The 22,501-nt window shown below is 38.3% G+C and overlaps 1 protein-coding gene across 2 annotated transcripts in view; it reads left to right on the forward strand.

Moving 5' to 3' along the window:
- The first annotated feature begins 10,619 nt into the window (after positions 1 to 10,619).
- LOC117341107 overlaps positions 10,620 to 22,501 on the forward strand; it is a 40,791-nt gene continuing 28,909 nt past the window's right edge. Inside the window, exons 1-7 of one of the 2 annotated variants that reach the window (XM_033902941.1) lie at positions 10,620 to 10,911; positions 13,137 to 13,317; positions 14,700 to 14,798; positions 15,893 to 16,042; positions 16,905 to 17,019; positions 20,179 to 20,305; positions 21,231 to 21,435. In XM_033902941.1, coding sequence (XP_033758832.1) covers positions 10,705 to 10,911; positions 13,137 to 13,317; positions 14,700 to 14,798; positions 15,893 to 16,042; positions 16,905 to 17,019; positions 20,179 to 20,305; positions 21,231 to 21,389 — 1,038 coding nt within the window. In that variant the 5' untranslated portion in view covers positions 10,620 to 10,704 and the 3' untranslated portion in view covers positions 21,390 to 21,435. Of the gene's footprint in view, positions 10,912 to 13,136; positions 13,318 to 14,699; positions 14,799 to 15,892; positions 16,043 to 16,904; positions 17,020 to 20,178; positions 20,306 to 21,230; positions 21,436 to 22,501 lie in introns of those variants that run through there. The other variant, XM_033902942.1, reaches the window with a different exon arrangement.

Consider the following 22,501-nt stretch of genomic DNA (forward strand, 5'->3'; position numbering starts at 1 on the left):
TAAATGTATGTTATATTTCACTAGTGGAATATGACCTTCAGGTCTTTTAATTGGTCAAGAATTCTAACTTTGACTCGAGCTGCAATTGATATTGACGTCATCAATAATCAAATGACGTCATATCACCGGGTCCCGGCCGTCATCTGTAACCCTTATTTGCATACGCGAAATAAGACTTGGCCACTTTTCCCTTTTAACAGGTCATACGAATCGTGATTTTTGGATACGGAATTTATTTCACACTCGTAAGTTATTTTTTAAAAGTTACAAAAGACACTCGCTAAAGCTCGTGTCTTTTGTAACTTCAAACAAGAGATCCCAGAGGGATCTTGGCGCCCACCATTGAATGTTCTTTATAGGTTCCATGTCAGATTGATCTTTTCTCTACTTTTCTCTTCTTCTAAGTCTTACTAATCTGTGTAAACTCAGAAGAAACCTCTAGTACTTTTCAAACAAGGGAAACCTATATATAAAATTTAAGATTTAGGCACCAAGGGGAACCTATATATATGGAATTTGAGAAAGATTCCTTCAGTGCTTTCTGAGAAATAGTGATAACAAACTTCAATTGTCAAAATCCAAGATGGCTGCTTGTTGGCCATGTTGTTTTCCGATTGGTCTCAAAATGCAATATGCATAACTAGGCACCTGGGGGAACCTACATATGAAATTTTAGGAAGATCCCTTCATTAGTTTCTTAGTAATAGTGATAACCAGTTTCAATTTTCGAAATCCAAGATGGCTGCCTGTCGGCCATGTTGTTTTCTGATTGGTCTCAAAATGCAATATGCATAACTAGGCACCAAGGGGAACCTACATATGAAATTGGAGAAAGATCCAATCAGAACTTTCTCAGAAATAGCGATAACAAACTTCTATGGTCAAAATCCAAGATGGCTGCCTGTCGGCCATGTTGTTTTCCGATCAGTCCCAAAATGCGATATGCATTACGACGGACCCAAGGGGAACCTACATATGAAATTTGAGAATGATCCCTTCAGTACTTTCTCAGAAATGGCAATAACAAACTTTAATGGTCAAAATCCAAGATGGCTGCCTGTCGGCCATGTTGTTTTCCGATTGGTCTCAAAATGCTATATGCATAACTAAGCACCAAGGGGAACCTACATAACAAATATGAAAAAGATCCCTTTAGTACTTTCACAGAAATAGCGATAACAAACTTCAATTGTCAAAATCCAAGATGGCTGCCTGTCGGCCATGTTGTTTTCAGATCGGTCTCAAAATGCAATACGCATAACTAGGCACTAAGGGGAACCTACATATGAAATTTCAGGAAGATCCCTTCTGTACTTTTTGAGAAATAGCGATAACAATCTTCAATTGTCAAAATCCAAGATGACTGCTTGTCGGCCACGTTGTTTTCCGATTGGTCTCAAAATGCAATATGCATAACTAAGCACCAAGGGGAACCTACATATGAAATTTGAGAAAGATCCCTTTAGTACTTTCTTAGAAATAGCGATAACAAACTTCAATGGTCAAAATCCAAGATGGCTGCCCGTCGGCCATGTTGTTTTCCGATTGGTCCCAAAATGCAATATGCATAACTAGGCACCAAGGGAAACCCACATATTAAATTGGAGAAAGATCCCTTCAGTACTTTCTTAGAAATAGCGATAACAAACTTCAATTGTCAAAATCCAAGATGGCTACCTGTCGGCCATGTTTTTTTCCGATCGGTCCCAAAATGCAATATGCATAACTAGGCACCAAGGGAAACCAACATATGAAATTTGAGAAAGATCCCTTCAGCTCTTTCTCAGAAATAGCGATAACAAACTTCAATGGTCAAAATCCAAGATGGCTGCCTGTCGGCCATGTTGTTTTCCGATCGGTCCCAAAATGCAATATGCATAACTAGGCACCAAGGGGAACCTACATATGAAATTTGAGAAAGATCCCTTCAGTACTTTCTGAGGATTAGCGATAACAAGAATTGTTTACGGACGGACGGACGGACGGACGGACGGACGGACGGAGGGACGGACGGACGGACGGACGACGGACCACGGACGCAGGGCGATTTGAATAGCCCACCATCTGATGATGGTGGGCTAAAAAACAAATTTTCTCGAGTGAAATTAATTCCATATCCAACAACCACTCGTTGTGTAACATCTATAACTCCACACTTTTGCAAACGAGTTTCGTATCTTACATAAAAATAAGGACCTTTGATTTGGTTAATATTGTGTAAACAAACCTTGTAGAATATACAATATTGACATCAGGCTTCGCCCTAGTTCAATGTATGATTCTACCAGGTCATTTAACGAAAGGTTCATAATCAATTCATTTTCAGAAATTTTTGCCCCCAGACCCCTCGCCCAAAAAAGGCTCGCATTCCCACTATATTACTGGACACCCCCCCTTTTCAAATTCCTGGATCCGCGCCTGTTATGTAAGTCTTGATATTTTTTTTTGATTTTTTATTCTTAGGGCGTTGATGACACGTGTCAAGTCGATACTAAAGTATGTTTGTTTCCAAGTGTTGACAAAATATAACTTCCTGGATGATCATTTCAAAGTTGTAGGCGGACTTCATCTAAATATTTATGCTTCCTAAATCATACAACCTTTCATTCTCACACGACAATATCGAGCGATATATCCACTCCGTTTGTTATTATCATAGCATCAAATTTCCGTTTTAATCTAAAATATAATGAGGTAGCTACTATTTATTAGAACCATTAGAAATCAATTCCGAATTTTCAAATGTCATGGAGGATGGGACTCCTTAACAGATAATTAAATTTCCCTATTTACCTGCGAACAACGCCTACCATTAACCCAATTATAATATCGACGAAACAAACCATCCAATAGAAACGACGCAAGTCAATACTAACCTTCATGAGTACACCAATCGACAAACCCTGATATAGTATTACTAACAATCTGTTCTAACCTTGTTAACTCTCTACATCAGTAGACACCACCTGATATAGTATTCCTTAACTATCTGTACTAACCTTGTTAATTCTCTACATCAGTAGACAGACACTGATATAGTATTCCTTAACTATCTGTATTAACCTTGTTAACTCTCTACATCAGTAGACACCACCTGATATAGTATTCCTTAACTATCTGTACTAACCTTGTTAATTCTCTACACCAGTAGACACCACCTGATATAGTATTACTTAACTATCTGTACTAACCTTGTTAATTCTCTACACCAGTAGACACCACCTGATATAGTATTACTTAACTATCTGTACTAACCTTGTTAATTCTCTACACCAGTAGACACCCCCTGATATAGTATTCCTTGACAATCTGTACTAACCATGTTAACTCTCTACACCAGTAGACACCACCTGATATAGTATTCCTTAACTATCTGTACTAACCTTGTTAATTCTCTACATCAGTAGACACCACCTGATATAGTATTCATTAACAATCTGTACTAACCATGTTAACTCTCTACATCAGTAGACAGACACTGATATAGTATTCCTTAACAATCTGTACTAACCTTGTTAACTCTCTACATCAGTAGACACCACCTGATATAGTATTCCTAAACAATCTGTACTAACCTTGTAAACTCTCTGCATCAGTAGACACCACCTGATATAGTATTCCTAAACAATCTGTACTAACCTTGTTAACTCTCTACATCAGTAGACACCACCTGATATAGTATTCCTTAACAATCTGTTCTAACCTTGTAAACTCTACACCAGTAGACAGACCCTTATATAGTATTCCTTAACTATCTGTACTAACCATGTTAACTCTCTACATCAGTAGATAGACCCTGATATAGTATTCCTTAACTATCTGTACTAACCTTGTAAACTCTCTACATCAATAGACAAACCCTGATATAGTATTCCTTAACTATCTGTACTAACCTTGTTAACTCCGTTTGTTATTATGATAGCTTCAACTTCCTGTTTTAATCTAAAATATAATGAGGTAGCTACTATTTATTAGAACCATAAGAAATTAATTCGAATTTTCAAATGTCATTGAGGATGGAAATCCTTAACAGAAAATTAAATTTCTCCATTAAACTGCGGACAACGCCTCGCGTTAACCCAATTATAATATCGATGAAACAAAACATCCAATTGAAACGGCGCAAGAAAGTACTAACCTTCATGAGTACACCAATCGACAAACCCTCATATAGTGTTACTTAACAATATGTTCTAACTTTGTTAACTCTCTACATCAGTAGACAAACCCTGATATAGTATTCCTTAACTATCTGTACTAACCATGTTAACTCTCTACATCAGTAGACAGACACTGATATAGTATTCCTTAACAATCTGTACTAACCATGTTAACTCTCTACATCAGTAGACACCACCTGATATAGTATTCCTTAACTATCTGTACTAACCTTGTAAACTCTACACCAGTAGACAGACCCTGATATAGTATTCCTTAACAATGTGTACTAACCATGTTAACTCTCTACATCAGTAGACACCACCTGATATAGTATTCCTTAACTATCTGTACTAACCTTGTTAACTCTCTACACCAGTAGACACCACCTGATATAGTATTCCTTAACAATCTGTACTAACCTTGTTAACTCTCTACATCAGTAGACACCACCTGATATAGTATTCCTTAACTATCTGTACTAACCTTGTTAACTCTCTACACCAGTAGACACCACCTGATATAGAATTCCTTAACAATCTGTACTAACCATGTTAACTATCTACACCAGTAGACTACACCTGATATAGTATTCCTTAACAATCTGTACTAACCATGTTAACTCTCTACATCAGTAGACAGACACTGATATAGTATTCCTTAACAATCTGTACTAACCTTGTTAACTCTCTACACCAGTAGACAGACCCTGATATAGTATTCCTTAACAATCTGTACTAACCATGTTAATTCTCTACATCAGTAGACACCACCTGATATAGTATTCCTTAACAATCTGTACTAACCTTTTATACTCTCTACACCAGTAGACACCGCCTGATATAGTATTCCTTAACAATCTGTACTAACCTTGTTAACTCTCTACATCAGTAGACACCACCTGATATAGTATTCCTAAACAATCTGTACTAACCATGTTAACTCTCTACACCAGTAGACAGACACTGATATAGTATTCCTTAACAATCTGTACTAACCTTGTTAACTCTCTACATCAGTAGACACCACCTGATATAGTATTCCTAAACAATCTGTACTAACCATGTTAACTCTCTACACCAGTAGACAGACACTGATATAGTATTCCTGAACAATCTGTTCTAACCTTGTTAACTCTCTACATCAGTAGACACCACCTGATATAGTATTCCTTAACAATCTGTTCTAACCTTGTTAACTCTCTACATCAGTAGACACCACCTGATATAGTATTCCTTAACAATCTGTACTAACCTTGTTAATTCTCTACATCAGTAGACACCACCTGATATAGTATTCCTGAACAATCTGTACTAACCATGTTAACTCTCTACATCAGTAGACAGACACTGATATAGTTTTCTTTAACAATCTGTACTAACCGTGTTAACTATCTACATCAGTAGACACCACCTGATATAGTATTCCTTAACTATCTGTACTAACCATGCTAACTGTCTACATCAGTAGACACCACCTGATATAGTATTCCTTAACTATCTGTACTAACCTTGTTAACTATCGTCCTCATATGACCCTTACCGTCAATACCCCTCGACACCCATTATAGTATGGCCATGATCACAGATATTGTCCATAATAAATATCGGTGAATGACGCACAAATAGTAGGGAGCATGATTTGCAAAATAAAAAACGAAGCAAACAATTAAAGAGTTTTTTAGTTTGATTAATATCAAAGAAAACAACCTTCTTGACTTGATATTTGTAGGGATTCTTTCTACAAACAGGCGGTCAATATCCTGTTTACATCGTCTGAACATGTCTGCAACTAATAGTCAGACAGAAATAAAGTACTGACCCTGTAACAATAGTCGGACAGAAGTAAATTACTGTCTCTATAACAATAGTCGGACAGAGGTAAACTACTGATTCTGTAACAATAGTCGGACAGAGGTAAATTACTGACTCTGTAACAATAGTCGGACAGAGATAAAGTACTGACTCTGTAACAATAGTCGGACAGAGGTAAATTACTGACTCTGTAACAATAGTCGGACAGAGGTAAATTACCGTCTCTGTAACAATAGTCGGACAGAGGTAAATTACTGACTCTATAACAATAGTCGAGCAGAGGTAAATTACTGACTCTATAACAATAGTCGAGCAGAGGTAAATTACTGACTCTATAACAATAGTCAGACAGAGGTAAATTACTGACTCAGTAACAATAGTCGGACAGAGGTAAATTACTGACTCTGTAACAATAGTCGGACAGGGGTAAATTACTGACTCTATAACAATAGTCGGACAGAGGTAAATTACTGACTCTGTAACAATGTTCGGACAGAGGTAAATTACTGACTCAGTAACAATAGTCAGACAGGGGTAAATTACTGACTCTATAACAATAGTCGGACAGAGGTAAATTACTGACTCTGTAACAATGTTCGGACAGAGGTAAATTACTGTCTCTGTAACAATAGTCGGACAGAGGTAAATTACTGACTCTATAACAATAGTCGGACAGAGGTAAATTACTGACTCTGTAACAATAGTCGGACAGAGGTAAATTACTGACTCTGTAACAATAGTCAGACAGAGGTAAATTACTGACTCTGTAACAATAGTCGGATAGAGGTAAATTACTGACTCTGTAACAATAGTCGGACAGAGGTAAATTACTGACTCTGTAACAATAGTCGGACAGAGATAAATTACTGACTCTGTAACAATAGTCGGATAGGGGTAAATTACTGACTTTGTAACAATAGTCAGACAGAGGTAAATTACTGACTCTGTAACAATGTTCGGACAGAGATAAATTACTGACTCTGTAACAATAGTCAGACAGAGGTAAATTACTGACTCTGTAACAATAGTCAGACAGAGGTAAATTACTGTCTCTGTAACAATAGTCGGACAGAGGTAAATTACTGACTCTATAACAATAGTCGGACAGAGGTAAATTACTGACTCTGTAACAATAGTCAGACAGAGGTAAATTACTGACTCTGTAACAATAGTCGGACAGAGGTAAATTACTGACTCTGTAACAATAGTCAGACAGAGGTAAATTACTGACTCTGTAACAATAGTCGGACAGAGGTAAATTACTGACTGTAACAAAAGTCAGACAGAGGTAAATTACTGACTCTGTAACAATAGTCGGACAGAGGTAAATAACTGACTCTATAACAATAGTCGGACAGAGGTAAATTACTGACTCTGTAACAATAGTCAGACAGAGGTAAATTACTGACTCTATAACAATAGTCAGACAGAGGTAAATTACTGACTCAGTAACAATAGTCGGACAGAGGTAAATTACTGACTCTGTAACAATAGTCGGACAGAGGTAAATTACTGACTCTATAACAATAGTCGGACAGAGGTAAATTACTGACTCTGTAACAAAAGTCGGACAGAGGTAAATTACTGACTCTGTAACAATAGTCAGACAGGGGTAAATTACTGACTCTATAACAATAGTCGGACAGAGGTAAATTACTGACTCTGTAACAATGTTCGGACAGAGGTAAATTACTGTCTCTGTAACAATAGTCGGACAGAGGTAAATTACTGACTCTATAACAATAGTCGGACAGAGGTAAATTACTGACTCTGTAACAATAGTCGGACAGAGGTAAATTACTGACTCTGTAACAATAGTCAGACAGAGGTAAATTACTGACTTTGTAACAATAGTCGGATAGAGGTAAATTACTGACTCTGTAACAATAGTCGGACAGAGGTAAATTACTGACTTTGTAACAATAGTCGGACAGAGATAAATTACTGACTCTGTAACAATAGTCGGATAGGGGTAAATTACTGACTTTGTAACAATAGTCAGACAGAGGTAAATTACTGACTCTGTAACAATGTTCGGACAGAGATAAATTACTGACTCTGTAACAATAGTCAGACAGAGGTAAATTACTGACTCTGTAACAATAGTCAGACAGAGGTAAATTACTGTCTCTGTAACAATAGTCGGACAGAGGTAAATAACTGACTCTATAACAATAGTCGGACAGAGGTAAATTACTGACTCTGTAACAAAAGTCAGACAGAGGTAAATTACTGACTCTGTAACAATAGTCGGACAGAGGTAAATTACTGACTCTGTAACAATAGTCAGACAGAGGTAAATTACTGACTCTGTAACAATAGTCGGACAGAGGTAAATTACTGACTGTAACAAAAGTCAGACAGAGGTAAATTACTGACTCTGTAACAATAGTCGGACAGAGGTAAATAACTGACTCTATAACAAAAGTCGGACAGAGGTAAATTACTGACTCTGTAACAATAGTCAGACAGAGGTGAATTACTGACTCTGTAACAATAGTCGGACAGAGATAAATTACTGACTCTTTAACAATAGTCAGACAAAGGTAACTTACTGACTCTTTAACAATAATCAGACAGAGGTAAATTACTGTCTCTGTAACAATAGTCGGACAGAGGTAAATTACTGTCTCTGTAACAATAGTCGGACAGAGGTAAATTACTGTCTCTATAACAATAGTCGGACAGAGGTAAATTACTGACTCTGGAACAATAGTCGGACAGAGGTAAATTACTGACTCTGTAACAATAGTCAAACAGGGGTAAATTACTGACTCTGTAACAATAGTCGAACAGAGGTAAATTACTGACTCTGTAACAATAGTCGAACAGAGGTAAATTACTGACTCTGTAACAATAGTCGGACAGAGGTAAATTACTGTCTCTGTAACAATAGTCGAACAGAGGTAAATTACTGTCTCTGTAACAATAGTCGGACGGAGGTAAATTACTGTCTCTGTAACAATAGTCGGACAGAGGTAAATTACTGACTCTGTTACAGTAGTCGGACAGAGGTAAATTACTGACTCTGTAACAATAGTCAGACAGAGGAAGCTACTAAGAAGGGTTTGGAGGAAAGGAGGAATTGACAAGCAGCTGAATTACGGTCGATGGATGATTCAAACCGAAGGCAGAGGACTCTGAGGACAGTTACCGGGTCAGAACCATATCTTATATAACATATATCTGGGAAGGTCGTGCTTGTCAAGCTATGGAAGTGAATTCCAAAATGCATAATGGAAATATGCGCATATATATATCGGCGTAGAGGGGAGGTATACCAGGAATATCTGGTTGCGTGTAACACTTTGGTTTGTTTCGTTTGTTTGGTTTAACGTTCTATTAACAGCCAGGTTCATGTAAGGACGTGCCAGGTTTTGGAGATAGAGGAAAGCCGGAGTACCCGGAGAAAAACCACCGGCCTACAGTCAGTACCTGGCAACTGCCCCACGTAGGTTTCGAACTCGCAACCCAGAGGTGGAGGGCTAGTGATAAAGTGTCGGGACACCGCCACCGCGGCTCTTCCGTAGACTAGCAGCCACAAGGAAAGTCACAAGTCACTATATTTATACTATTACAGAGGTCAATACATTCACCTCAAAAGTTTCACGAATCAAACCTAATGCTCACATGTGTATGTATCAGCATAGGTGATGTTTTACTATTTATAATTGCAATGTAGCCAACGGAGAGGTTCCGAGTGTCAATGAGGTCATATCAGTTCAAGCACTGGATGACTCTGGACTTTAAACCCAAAATAGTGTGTCCGTTTCATAAGGGACATTCCCCTATTCGAGAGACATATTACGTCGGTTGGTATGGTATTTAGATAAGACAGGGTCAAAGGTCATGACAACACCGTATGCCGCTTACAACGATAGAGCTATTTCCTAAACAACCCTGAGACGTTAATGTCACAAGGAACATGTTGACAAATTCAAATTGATTGGAAATAATTAATCTCCTTTGCAGATACGTCGTGGCGTATACTCCACACGGGGTGGAACGTGGGAGAGAGATTTTCTTTAAACATTCATAAAGTTATCAATAATATACGGTAACATTTCATTTCATCAAATCGTATTGCTATGGTCACCGAGTCAATTGGATAGACTAGCATGAAAAACCTATAAAAAATTCTCTCTGGCAGAAATTACATGAAATCGTCTACTTTTTGCGTATTAAGAGAATTAATATGTTACGTAAGAATGAGAAAAATGGGTAAAAATTACGCTGATCCAATTGCTGTTATTGCCCTATGAAAGCAATATATATATCTTCTGGTGGTGTATAGAAACTTGTAGCGAAAATATAAATATAGCAAATGCATTGCAGGATAACGTATATCGGGGTTTTGATAATCGCATCCTATCGGACTATTTGCAGACTATCGTAATATTTCAATTGTAATCTTGTTTTATCTTTTATTGAACGGAATACTATGATTGACTATTGCCATTTTGTCCTAATTGTGATGTGGTTTCTTCAAATGTCACATTACAGTTGCCGCGTAAATCCAATCTCATACCAGATTTATTTCGACTTCAAATAAAATATGATATGACAAGATACTTGAGTAACTAAAGCTGATAAAAGCCGGGCAACAGAAGTGAAGTGTCGCAATGTTAGATAAGGTAGACTCCGACCCTCGACAATACCCCGGCTGTCATACGGACCCGTGACATCCCCACACGACTCGTCCTGCCAGTCACACGGAGAATTCGGAGACAAAATGGTGTTCCTGGTAACCTTAATGGTCTGTATAGGCCTCAGTTTGGCACAGGAACCTTGTGTAAAGGAATCATGCTTGCTCCCGGATTGCCGGTGTTTCTCCGATACGGAAATTCCGGGAGGACTCACAGCACAGGAAACTCCACAGATTGTCACCATCACTATGGACTACACTCTGAATAGCGAGTACGAACCTCTCTATAACCAGGTAAGGGAGGTAACCTCCGTTACAGATTCGTAAATGAATTTCTCTGACATACATTACATGGCCGTGTGCTTGGTTTAGACCGAGAATTGTTTAACAGACGGACAAGGCGCATGAACTCCAAAGGACGGTCTTCAATCACTTGCGCTAAACTATATATAAACAAAAGATGAGTTCCGAGTATTACATACAATTATGTCCCGTTTAAAAGGTTCCGAGTGCTTTAACCACCAAAATGGGCTAGGGAGACGTTCCAAATCCTGACCTCAAAGAGTCGGGTGGGGCGCGGGAGGGGGCACGTTGAAAATGTATAAGGCCGAACACTGAAAAAATACTTTGTCATGGTATTTTTGAGGTGGTTTTCAAATGTATTTTCAAAAACAAAAACTTAGTCAATGTATTTTTAAGGTGGTTTTCAAATGTGTTTTTAAAAACAAATGAGTATATATGCCACCTATATTCCACACAAATCATTGTATATTCCGCCATTATCAATTTTTAGGTATGCATGACATAACCGAGACTGAAAACTAGAAAGGGTTCGTTTAAAGATGTCTATTAAATTCGTATATATCAATATCCAAGGAGCACACAGTGATCTGAATATAAACGGGGGATCATATTACAAGCTACCATTCCTACTGTCGGCATATATTTTTATGTGTATTACTTTAGGTGTCCAGTTGAGGACTGAAACTTCAGAAACAAAAGAAAAAAAGAAAAAAAAGCTTCTTCAATTTTATTGATCATAAATTTATCCTGATAATAACCACGATCCATACTCGAGATCGTTGGAACAAGAGCCATATGGGAACAGAATATTGATTTGTTTGGTAAAGTTTGAAAGAGTATATATAGTACAAGGTATCCAGAAAGTCTAATCTTTTCCACTTCATCGACGATATCAGACTCTGCTATCTAGGTCAAATGCTGAGTTTGTGATCTAGGTCAAATGCTGACTTTGTTATCTAGGACAAATGCTGAGTTTGTAATCTAAGTCAAATGGCGCCTTTGTAATCTGAGTAAAATGCTGACTTTGTAATTTAGGTAAAATGCTGACTTTGTAATCTAGGTCAAACCCTGACTTTGTAATCCAGGTCAAGTCCCGACTTTTTAATCCAGGTAGACTGCTGACTTTGTAATCTAGGTCAAACCCTGACTTTGTAATCCAGGTCAAATGTTGACTTTATAATCTAGATCAAATCTAGGTCAAATCCTGGATTGTCACTGCCTCAAAGCAATAACCAAGTTGGTGACAATTATGGATTTTAGCCCAAAACAATAGAATATTTCCTAATGGGGCAAAGTATCGACCATAACTGCAATGTTGTCAATCAAACTCATCTATTAAAAGTCTGGGCTGGGTTTTTTTTCACGAAATTCGCGATATTGAGGAATCGAATATACTTTGAAAGGTACTGTAGGTAAGCGATGTAGTGATATTACTTTTGTAGCGGGACTGGACTGGGTCGATAATCGGTGACCAGGTAGCTCAATTGGTAGAGCATCCGGCTAGTGTTAGGAGGTCCCGGGTTTGAACCCAGGTCTGGTCGCTACATTTTCTCCTCTCCTGTTACAAAATTGGCGCTCAACTAAAATACCCACGGTGGTGGTATAAGGGTCTCGTGTGTCTTCGAGGGCGAAGACTTGGAAAAAAGGAGGGAGGTGTGTAGCGGAACTGGACTGGGTCGATCATCGGTGACCAGGTAGCTCAATTGGTAGAGCATCCGGCTAGTGTTCGGAGGTCTTGGGTTCGAATCCCGGTCTGGCCGCTACATTTTCCCCTCTCCTTTTACACTTTCTACAAGTAAAAATGAACACAGTTGGGAAAGGTATAACATCACGTTAATCATACAGCTTAATTGTAAGCTGTCACTGCTGGTAACGTTGTAAATATAAGCGATGTAGTTGTCCAGTCGCTAATGAAGAGTTACAAGCTAATGTACACCGGTTGTTCTTTCAAGGATAGTTATGACCCGTATGTGGTACGAAGACGGTGTTGAAACGAACTCTTAAGGGGATAATTGTTGCGTGTGTCTTCCAGGTTCCAACGAGGCCCAAATACATGAGTTCCACAAAATGAATTAATTATAAATAAAACTAAATGTTTAAAGTATGAAGGAAGTTATTTTGAAAAATCCTTTACCGGATGCAGGCAGCCATTGCATGTTTTACTGTTTTTGTTTCATTATGCATTATAATATAAATGTCGTTTTTCCTCTTCCCAGATATTTGAGGCGATCTCCAATCCAAATGGATGTAGCTGTACAGGAACGTTTTATATCCAGGATCTCAATACTAACTATGCCTTGGTGAAATCGTTCGCTGAAAGGAACTTTGAGATTGGAGTTAGCTCCCTTGACGGCACACTTCCGAAAACATCGACTGAATGGATAGATTTGATGAAATGTAACGTATCAGAGAGTGACCAAAACTTCTTTAAGATCGAAATGATTGAAAACGTCAATTTGGTTTTAATTTTAAATGAAATTTTCACCTTAAGTTTTCTTATATCAATGAACAACTATTAGTTAAAATTCAATACCATTAGAATAAAAGTGTGTTGATAGATTTAGTACAATCAACGATGCTTGGTACCAAATTGCCAAAAATACCTGCAGTTAACAAAACTGCTACTAGATGATATGAAAACCTTGATCGCAATGATACACAAACATAAATATAATAAAAAAAAATAACAACAACAAAAAAAACACACAAAAAACACACACACACAAAAATTGAATAAGTCACAGCGGAATATAAAACAATGTGAACACTGCGCGTTCTTGGATCAATCTGGAGTTGATGTACCCCAAAACTTTCAGACGGAAAATAGCATATGTATGTACAGGACAAATAGTTTATCGTCGATCCTCGTTAATTATTATTTTCTATAATTACCCATTCAACTTGGACACAAGCCATTTTCTCACAGAATGTATATATATTTGCGTTGTTGATCAGAAGGTAAAGATTTAAATTTCCTATCGGAGTTCCGTGCAGCCGGTAGTGTTGCCCAAGCGACTGTGGGTATTCGACGATACTCGTAGTTGTACTGTGTCGGATTAATGTAGTAAATCCATGTACAAAGTATTAAACATTGCGATCTAGGTATCCATATCATCTAATGGACGATTCGTCACTGTTTTTTATCAGTCCGACCATCACTGCATCATTGAAACGTTCTCTTTTAACAACGTGGATATGGCACAATGGTTTAAGCTGAGGGTATTTCTGGCTAGGCGATTAGGTGTCGGAGATAGTGAGTTCGAGGCCCGGTCAGGGCACGAGTCATTGTTGTCCTTCTTCAATGGTATTAATTATACATGTTATATATCTATATATGATTGTCAAGAAGTAATAACGACAGTACAGACAAGTAAAGTGTCGAATTTTGCTCCTTTGTCAAGACACAGGTAAATTACATAAGATCACATATAGACATAGAACACGGAACAGTTACACAAATATAGTGGGTATAAACAACAACAAAAATCGTTATGTTGTAAAAACTATTCCCTCGGCCGATAATTAATTCGCCGAGGGCCTATTATAGTTAATGAGAAATTATTTTGTTATACATATAAATACATATATTTACATTTGAAAATATAATAATCAATATTAAACAATTATCAAAATGTTGTATAAACTCATTTTAAACCTCTAATATTTTAATACAATATTGCAGTGTTTTATTTAGGTACAAAACCATTCATTCATGTGGCTAATGTATTTGTAAGTGTCATTACAGTTCCTGAAATGTGTATTGTAAATTTATTTTGAAGCCGTGAAAGACAAGATTATAAGTTCACCAGTGGACGAAAAGGATATATATGGTTACCGCGCCCCTCAGCTGGCCGCAGGGGGAGCCGACATGTTCATAGGTATGTAGTCTCTTCCCGTGTTCCGTACAAGACTGCAAGAGTTATCCCCCTTGATTTTGCTAAACCAGATCGAGTTATCGCCATTTGGTTTACGAGAAGTTCCCTGGAGAAAATAATGAAAATTTTAGACCAATTCTATAAAATCACGCATAATATGAAAATGCATACAGTAAATACTTTTTAGCACACAAGTACAAAAGCTTCATTAGTTTAGAGGCAAAATGTGAAAGACAAAATTAAAAGGAGACAGTCATTTTTGCGTATTTTTCAACGAATGCGCCGTAATCTCACTGTCAAAACTTTGACGTCACAATCGATATTTTTAGTGCCGCAGTCATTGGAAATCGCTCAAGAATATATCAGAGTGATATATGCCAAAAAATTATTACACGGGCGAATTTAGTGAATGTATAGGCCTTGGATTGGGATTTTCATTTAATTGTACATAGTCCACGTCATCAAAAACAAAATTAACAAAAAGATAAGTTTTTAATCGTTATCGATAAGACATGAAATGAAATGTTTTTACTTTACCTTGTAAAAGTAGAACTTGCAGTAGTATATGTAATTTAAGAGAAATTGGCGACAAATTCAATTATGTTTCACCAGCAGCCTTCACTCAACAGTAAGCGAAAATCGTTGTACATATTTTATTGCAAAAGACACAAAATACATTTTTATTTCATTGATTATTCAATCATGTTTCACCATTTAAATTGGTACCATAGACTTAATTTATTACAGAAATTTACGAAATAATTAATTCACAATACTAATATCTCCACCTTTGGGTTGCGAGTTCGAAAACCATGTGGGGCAGTTGCCTGGTACTGACCGTTGGTCAGTGGTTTTTCTCCGGCTTTCTCTGGCTTTCCTCCACCTCCAAAACCTGATACGTCCTTAAATGACCCTGGTTGGTAATAGGACGTTAAACAAAATAAACCAAACCTGCTTCACCATGTAGTATTGTCTCCCATTAGTATATACATGTATATGCATTTTCTACACTTAAATGTTAATGAGAAATGAAAAAAGAAATGATTTGATTTTAATTTACGATTAATTGTTTATAAATGTCATTGCCGTCGCTACAGGAATTTCCAACCAGAACCTGTTGTACGACGCCAGCTGTTCGACGGCGGAGTACGCTTCGCAGAGCACACTCAAGTGGCCATTTACCTATGATTACGACTACGGGACGTTTACCTGTACAGGTGGACAAGCTGTGGATTTAAAGTTTCCAGGTCGGTACAGTGGCTGGAATGAAAATGTTCCAGAATCAATTTCTAAATCAGTATTCCGTATATATTTTTAAATTCGCTCAAACAGCTGTTATCTAAATATGTGCAGTAGCCTCAATCTAATTAAAATTAGACTTGTAATTTCCACTCCTCTACGATACTCTACGATACACTGCAATACAAGATCGGTCCTAGTATTGAAGTGTTTCATAGAGTATTGTAGAGGAGCGGAAATAACAAGTCTAATTTTAATTACATTGGCCGTAGCCTATTCTTATTTTAATCGACCTGAAGTATCCAATGTCGGAGATGTAGCATCTGTAGAAAAAAATGTCAATCGAAGGCGCGGTGGGCGAATTCCAAGCGGATAATCATTTGGCAAAGTTTGTAATCAAATATTCCCGAGATCAGAGAATCTGAGTAATTCAAATAACATCTCGTAAAACCATTACCAAAATGATGTCAAAATACGGGCATTTACGTGATGTGTCTCAGAGACACACTCAACGTTGGTTTCATGTAATGCGCATGTGTAGAGAAATAAGAAGTTACAATGCGCAATGCCTTGTCGACTTTGCTCACGTGTTCTTTTTTTTTCAAATGAAACGTCGCGTTCGAAACTACCACGTGATGTTATAAGCGATAATTTGAGAGGGGTTCTCCGACAGATGTCGAACTCGAGATTGAAAAATCGGGATAGCATAAAATCGTATCTGAAAGTGTTTAAACCACGAGCAATGATAACAATTAACGTTTTTACCGTGATGCCCCTTTAGCTGTTTCTTTTAGATTCGTCAATTCGCTCCATAGTTACACGCACAAACAGTAGTTCGAACTAGTATTAAAATGTCTACTCTGCTTTCAGGTCGCTGGCAGGTGCTGATCCCAGAGTTGGATTTTAATGGTCAAAAATGTGCCACACCCCAAAGTTGTACCAATGTAATGACGAAGAAAGATGCTTTTGACATCCTCTACAACAAGTAGGTCATCACGCATGCCATATAGCGGCTACCTTAAAAATGCGATAGGGAATCACGTGGTCTGAAGATACGAACCCAAAATGGCGGCCACCAGTGCAAATACTCATTTCATAGGCCTTTCATAATTGTAAGCATATGCTTTATACTATATACATATATGTACATAATTTGTGTTGGAACAGTCCGTAGTTTTCTTTAACATTCTGACCAAAGTTTCAAATCGGGGTGATTAATTCGAAACCTCAGTAAGAATGTTATGGAAAAAAAATTATGGACTGTTCCAGCACACATGAGGTATGGGTATGCCTAGATTATAGTAAAGCATATGTTCGCAACGATGAAAAGCCTATTTATTGAGTATTTTCAGTGTCTTACCTCATTTATGCTTTCTGCACTGGTGGCCGCCATTTTGAATTCGTACATATCGGCCTTCTTAGAGCGCGTCTACCATAGTGGCTATAATCTAAGGGCGAATTTGTTCTCCTAAAACCAGTTTTAGTTTCGAACCGGTTCTGTAAACTTTCCATTTGTTGAGTAAACCAGTTTCAAACCACATTTAAACTGAAACCGGTTCATTCATTTGTTTCTGATAAACCTAAACTAGTTTATTAAACCATTCAAACCACCACCGGTTGTGGTTTGGAAGGTTTCGTTTCTGAAAACAAGATGGCGAATGTTGTCAACACACATGCAGAATGTGCTCTTGAAGTGCGTTACGTGCTCCAAACTTGCCAGCTATGGCTTGTAGTGCCATTTGACTGGACAAATAAAATATAAATTATAAATATTAATAATTGTTTTCCCATTAGTATGACAGTTTTCCCTTGTGTTTGAAAGAAAGTCTGCTAGAACTGCATGCGTTTCCCTGTCATTGCATTGTGGAAGTATGTCTTCAACATAATTTGGGATTCGGGGGATTTTTGTGCGTTCAGGAGGTATTAACGTTTCAAATACTGCTCTGAAGCTTTTTCTCCCAAAGACACCATATTGAAAACTAGAATTTCGCATTTGTTTCTCAAGAGCAAACCAGTTTTAGTTTACAAACCGTTTTGAAAACCAGGTTTAAACCATAAACCCAAACCTGAACCAGTTTATTTGCAACAAATTTGCCCTATCTATAGTAGAATCGAACTCACTTCGGTTACATGTAATGCGCATGTGTAGAGAAACAAGAAGTTACAAAGTGCATGTCTAGTCGACTTTACTCAACCACTTGGTCCGACTACAGCAACCAGACTTCGATTGAGCATACGTCACCATTTGGAAGCACGGCAGTGATTGGTCGTTGTTTATACACATATGTAATCACATTAGACGGAACAGCCCGGGGTAATCCATCATCAGACCACGTGATTCCCCACCGTGTTAAAGGAATAGATGCACCGAAGTATAGCAGTATTCTTATACTCGATGTAGCCCTGTTCCGGTCTGGAACACGTCTTACAGCGCTAAATCGCGTAAACATGATAGTTGAATACATTAAACACTACGCCCAGAAAACATTTATATTACATGTACTTACTGCTGGTAAAGTCTTTGGTATGTAGAACAGTAACGACGTCTCTCTATCTGTCTGATGCCGGATAATTTTTGAAGCTTTGATTTCAGCCTCCTTTCTTCGTCGCAAAGGTGATTTTCCGTCTTCGTCTCTTTCGTTTTCCTTCTAGTGTCCAAATGAATGTTATCTTTATGATGCTGTCCGAGTCTCCTCCGAGTACATTCTCCTTTCCGGTGTCGTTTGGTGATGATTGTGGCCATGTTCTATTTTTGGCATGTTTGCATGGTACCGATCTACGCCACCACCCAGTTGAATCGTAAACTTTGATTTGGGTGGAGAGTGTCTGTTTGATAATCGCTGATCCACCATCTGTTATTAAAGTTCTCCGAAATATTCAAAGTTGTAGCACGTGGAATGGTATGGCTGTCTATTATGACCGGTGGTAGGTTGAGAGACTAACGTCCACAGTTATAGAGATATCATTAGTTACTACTCTGACCGGTGGAAGGATGAGAGCCCCTCGTCAACAGTTATAGAGATATCACTTGTTACTACTCTGACCGGTGGTAGGTTGAGAGACTCTCGTTCACAGTTATAGAGATATCACTGGTTACTACTCTGAGAGGTGGTAGATTGAGAGACTCTCGTCCACAGTTATAGATATATCATTAGTTACTACTCTGACCGGTGGAAGGATGAGAGCCCCTCGTCAACAGTTATAGAGATATCACTAGTTACTATTATGACCGTTGGTAGGTTGAGACTCTCGTCTACAGTTATAGAGATATCACTTGTTACTACTATGACCGGCGGTAGGTTGAGAGACTCTCGTACACAGTTATAGAGGAATCACTTGTTACTACTCTGACCGGTGGTAGGTTGAGAGACTCTCGTCCACAGTTATAGAGGAATCATTTGTTACTACTCTGACCGGTGGTAGATTGAGAGACTCTCGTCCACAGTTATAGAGATATCACTTGTTACTACTCCGAGAGGTGGTAGATTGAGAAACTCTCGTCCACAGTTATAGAGGAATCACTTGTTACTACTCTGACCGGTGGTAGGTTGAGAGACTCTCGTCCACAGTTATAGAGGAATCATTTGTTACTACTCTGACCGGTGGTAGATTGAGAGACTCTCGTCCACAGTTATAGAGATATCACTTGTTACTACTCCGAGAGGTGGTAGATTGAGAGACTAACGTCCACAGTTATAGAGATATCATTTGTTACTACTCTGACCGGTGGTAGGTTGAGAGACTAACGTCCACAGTTATAGAGATATCACTTGTTACTACTCTGACCGGTGGTAGGTTGAGAGACTCTCATCCACAGTTATAGATACATCACTTGTTACTATTATGACCGGTGGTTGGTTGAGATCGAGGCTCTCATCATCTTGAAATGGGGGGCCAATGGTTTGTTGTCATGTTGTCACTTAGGCAGTATTAATATGTCAGCGCCTTTGATTTATCAAATCATTGGTTTACACAATTTTAAAATGTTATACAGATTCTTAAATCTGAAGAAACAGTTAACGCGGATGGTTCATGGAATTTCTAAAAATAAAATTGTTGGAGCAATATTATATTGAGTTAAAGGAAAAGGCCTTTGTTTACGACTTTCGATATCCTTTTCATTAATAAAATGTCTTGGTTACAGCTTCGTCAAACACTTCGATGGAAACCGAGCCCCTTACACAGTAGTTGTAGACCCCGTTTGGATGAAGACGGACTTCAAACTAGAAGGACTGATAGAGTTTGTGGAGTACGTCAGGGCGGCGTTTGACGTGAGTGTTATTAGGGAAGGACTGATAGAGTTTGTGGAGTAGGTCAGGGCGGCGTTTGACGTAAGTTTTATGAGGGAGGAACCGATAGAGTTTGTGGAATACGTAGGGCGGCGTTTGACGTGAGTGTTATTAGGGAAGGACTGATAGAGTTTGTGGAGTACGTCAGGGCGGCGTTTGACGTGAGTGTTATTAGGGAAGGACTGATAGAGTTTGTGGAGTACGTCAGGGCGGCGTTTGACGTGAGTGTTATTAGGGAAGGACTGATAGAGTTTGTGGAGTACGTCAGGTCGGCGTTTGACGTGAGTGTTATTAGGGAAGGACTGATAGAGTTTGTGGAGTACGTCAGGGCGGCGTTTGACGTGAATGTTATTAGGGAAGGACTGATAGAGTTTGTGGAGTACGTCAGGGCGGCGTTTGACGTGAGTGTTATTAGGGAAGGATTAACGTTAATTGTGCGCAAAACTGACGATTTGTTTCTCTTATTAGTCATAAACAAAGGTGCTCTCTGTGTTTTTGTCAATCTTTTATCCAGTTACTACATCTTTCGTAACACTAATTCACGCATTTCACTGACATCCTTTCAAAATATCTTGGTTTTTTTTCAAGCATATTTTTCTGTAGCCTGTATTATTTGAATCTTAACGTTGTTCATTTTTTCCTTTATTACGTCGATTTTGAATTAGACTTTTTGACATTTCGTTTCTATTGGGACTTTAATCAAATGAATAACTTAAATCATTCAATCAATTGTTTTACCGTGAATCTCATTGTGTGTGTTGGTTTGGTGTGAATGGTAGTGGTTGAAGTGAGGAAGATAACGGAAAAATGCATAAATCTGGTCAAGTTATGTAACATTCTAGATTTTGTAAGTCCGTTCGGAGTATTTCGTTCACCTTCATAATCACATATTGTATCTCCCTAACAGGATGTCTGGATTGTCAACCAGATACAGGCCCTTCAGTGGGTACAGAACCCTACTCCCCATTGCCAATCTTTCAGATTTCGAGCCATGGAAGTGTACCTAAATCTCTGCGCATGTCTCCCGGCCTCGGTCTGGAATGAATCGTCCAATCAACTTGTATGACAGGACTGTTTGTCTCTTTAAATAAAATGGTGTTTTATCAATGTGATGTACTCGTCATTTTCTGTGTATCAGAGTTCTTCTTTGAAGTTGTGGTTTCCATACTGGTATTGCATTTAAAGGAAAAAGATCTTTGTACTTTGTAGCATTTCGTCATATAACAATAACAAAGTGGTCATGTGACAACAATATATATACACGTGTTCCTTAGTTTTATCGTTAGTCTTACGATATCAAATACATGTACGGGTTTTCATAACATCAGACTGTAGGTAAATTGTAAGGCTTATGATGTAGCCGGGTGTGTTGTTGTTAATTTGAATCGTGCTGTTACAGAATATTTTGACAAAATTTTTGAAAGACCATTGTATGGATATAATTTGTAATTTATCAATCAAACACTTCTACACAATTTCTTGAGAAATGATGTAGAAGAATTGTGTATTAGTGTTCGCAATAACTACAGCATATAGTGATGTCTTTTGTGCATATCCATTGAGTATTAAGCGTTACGAGTCCCGTGCACTTATTAAATTGTTGATATCGATACAGTTAAAAAGTTTAAAAGCATCAAACTTACCGCGAACTGGCACCTTCGTCCGCCATTATCTATTGGACTTTTAGTGTTCCCATATCTTTTAAAGGTCACGTGCCCCCCCCCCCCCCCCCCCCCCCCCCCCCCCCACCCCCCACCCCCACCCCCGCGATGTGGCTTATCAAGAAACATGACGATCTAAGGATTAAACTTAATCATACTATGCCAATTCAAGTGAGCTTTAGAAAATTAATTCTACATCATTCAGTGGAACTTTAACGCAACCACAGTCTTTTCAAAGTAAATAAATTCCTTAAAATGGCATAAGATCAGTAAAACATTCAGGAGTGCACAAATTATTACGGTGTACCTAATGAGTTCCCAGGGAGGAATGAGTTCCCACGGAGGAATGAGTTCCCACGGAGGAATGAGTTCTCAGTGAGGAATGAGTTCCCACGGAGGAATGAGTTCCCACGGAGGAATGAGTTCCCACGGAGCCCACGGAGGAATGAGTTCCAACGGAGGAATGAGTTCTCAGGGAGGAATGAGTTCCCACGGAGGAATGAGTTCTCAGGGAGGA

Source organism: Pecten maximus, chromosome 13 (assembly GCF_902652985.1).
Source record: "Pecten maximus chromosome 13, xPecMax1.1, whole genome shotgun sequence".
Taxonomy (NCBI): domain Eukaryota; kingdom Metazoa; phylum Mollusca; class Bivalvia; order Pectinida; family Pectinidae; genus Pecten; species Pecten maximus.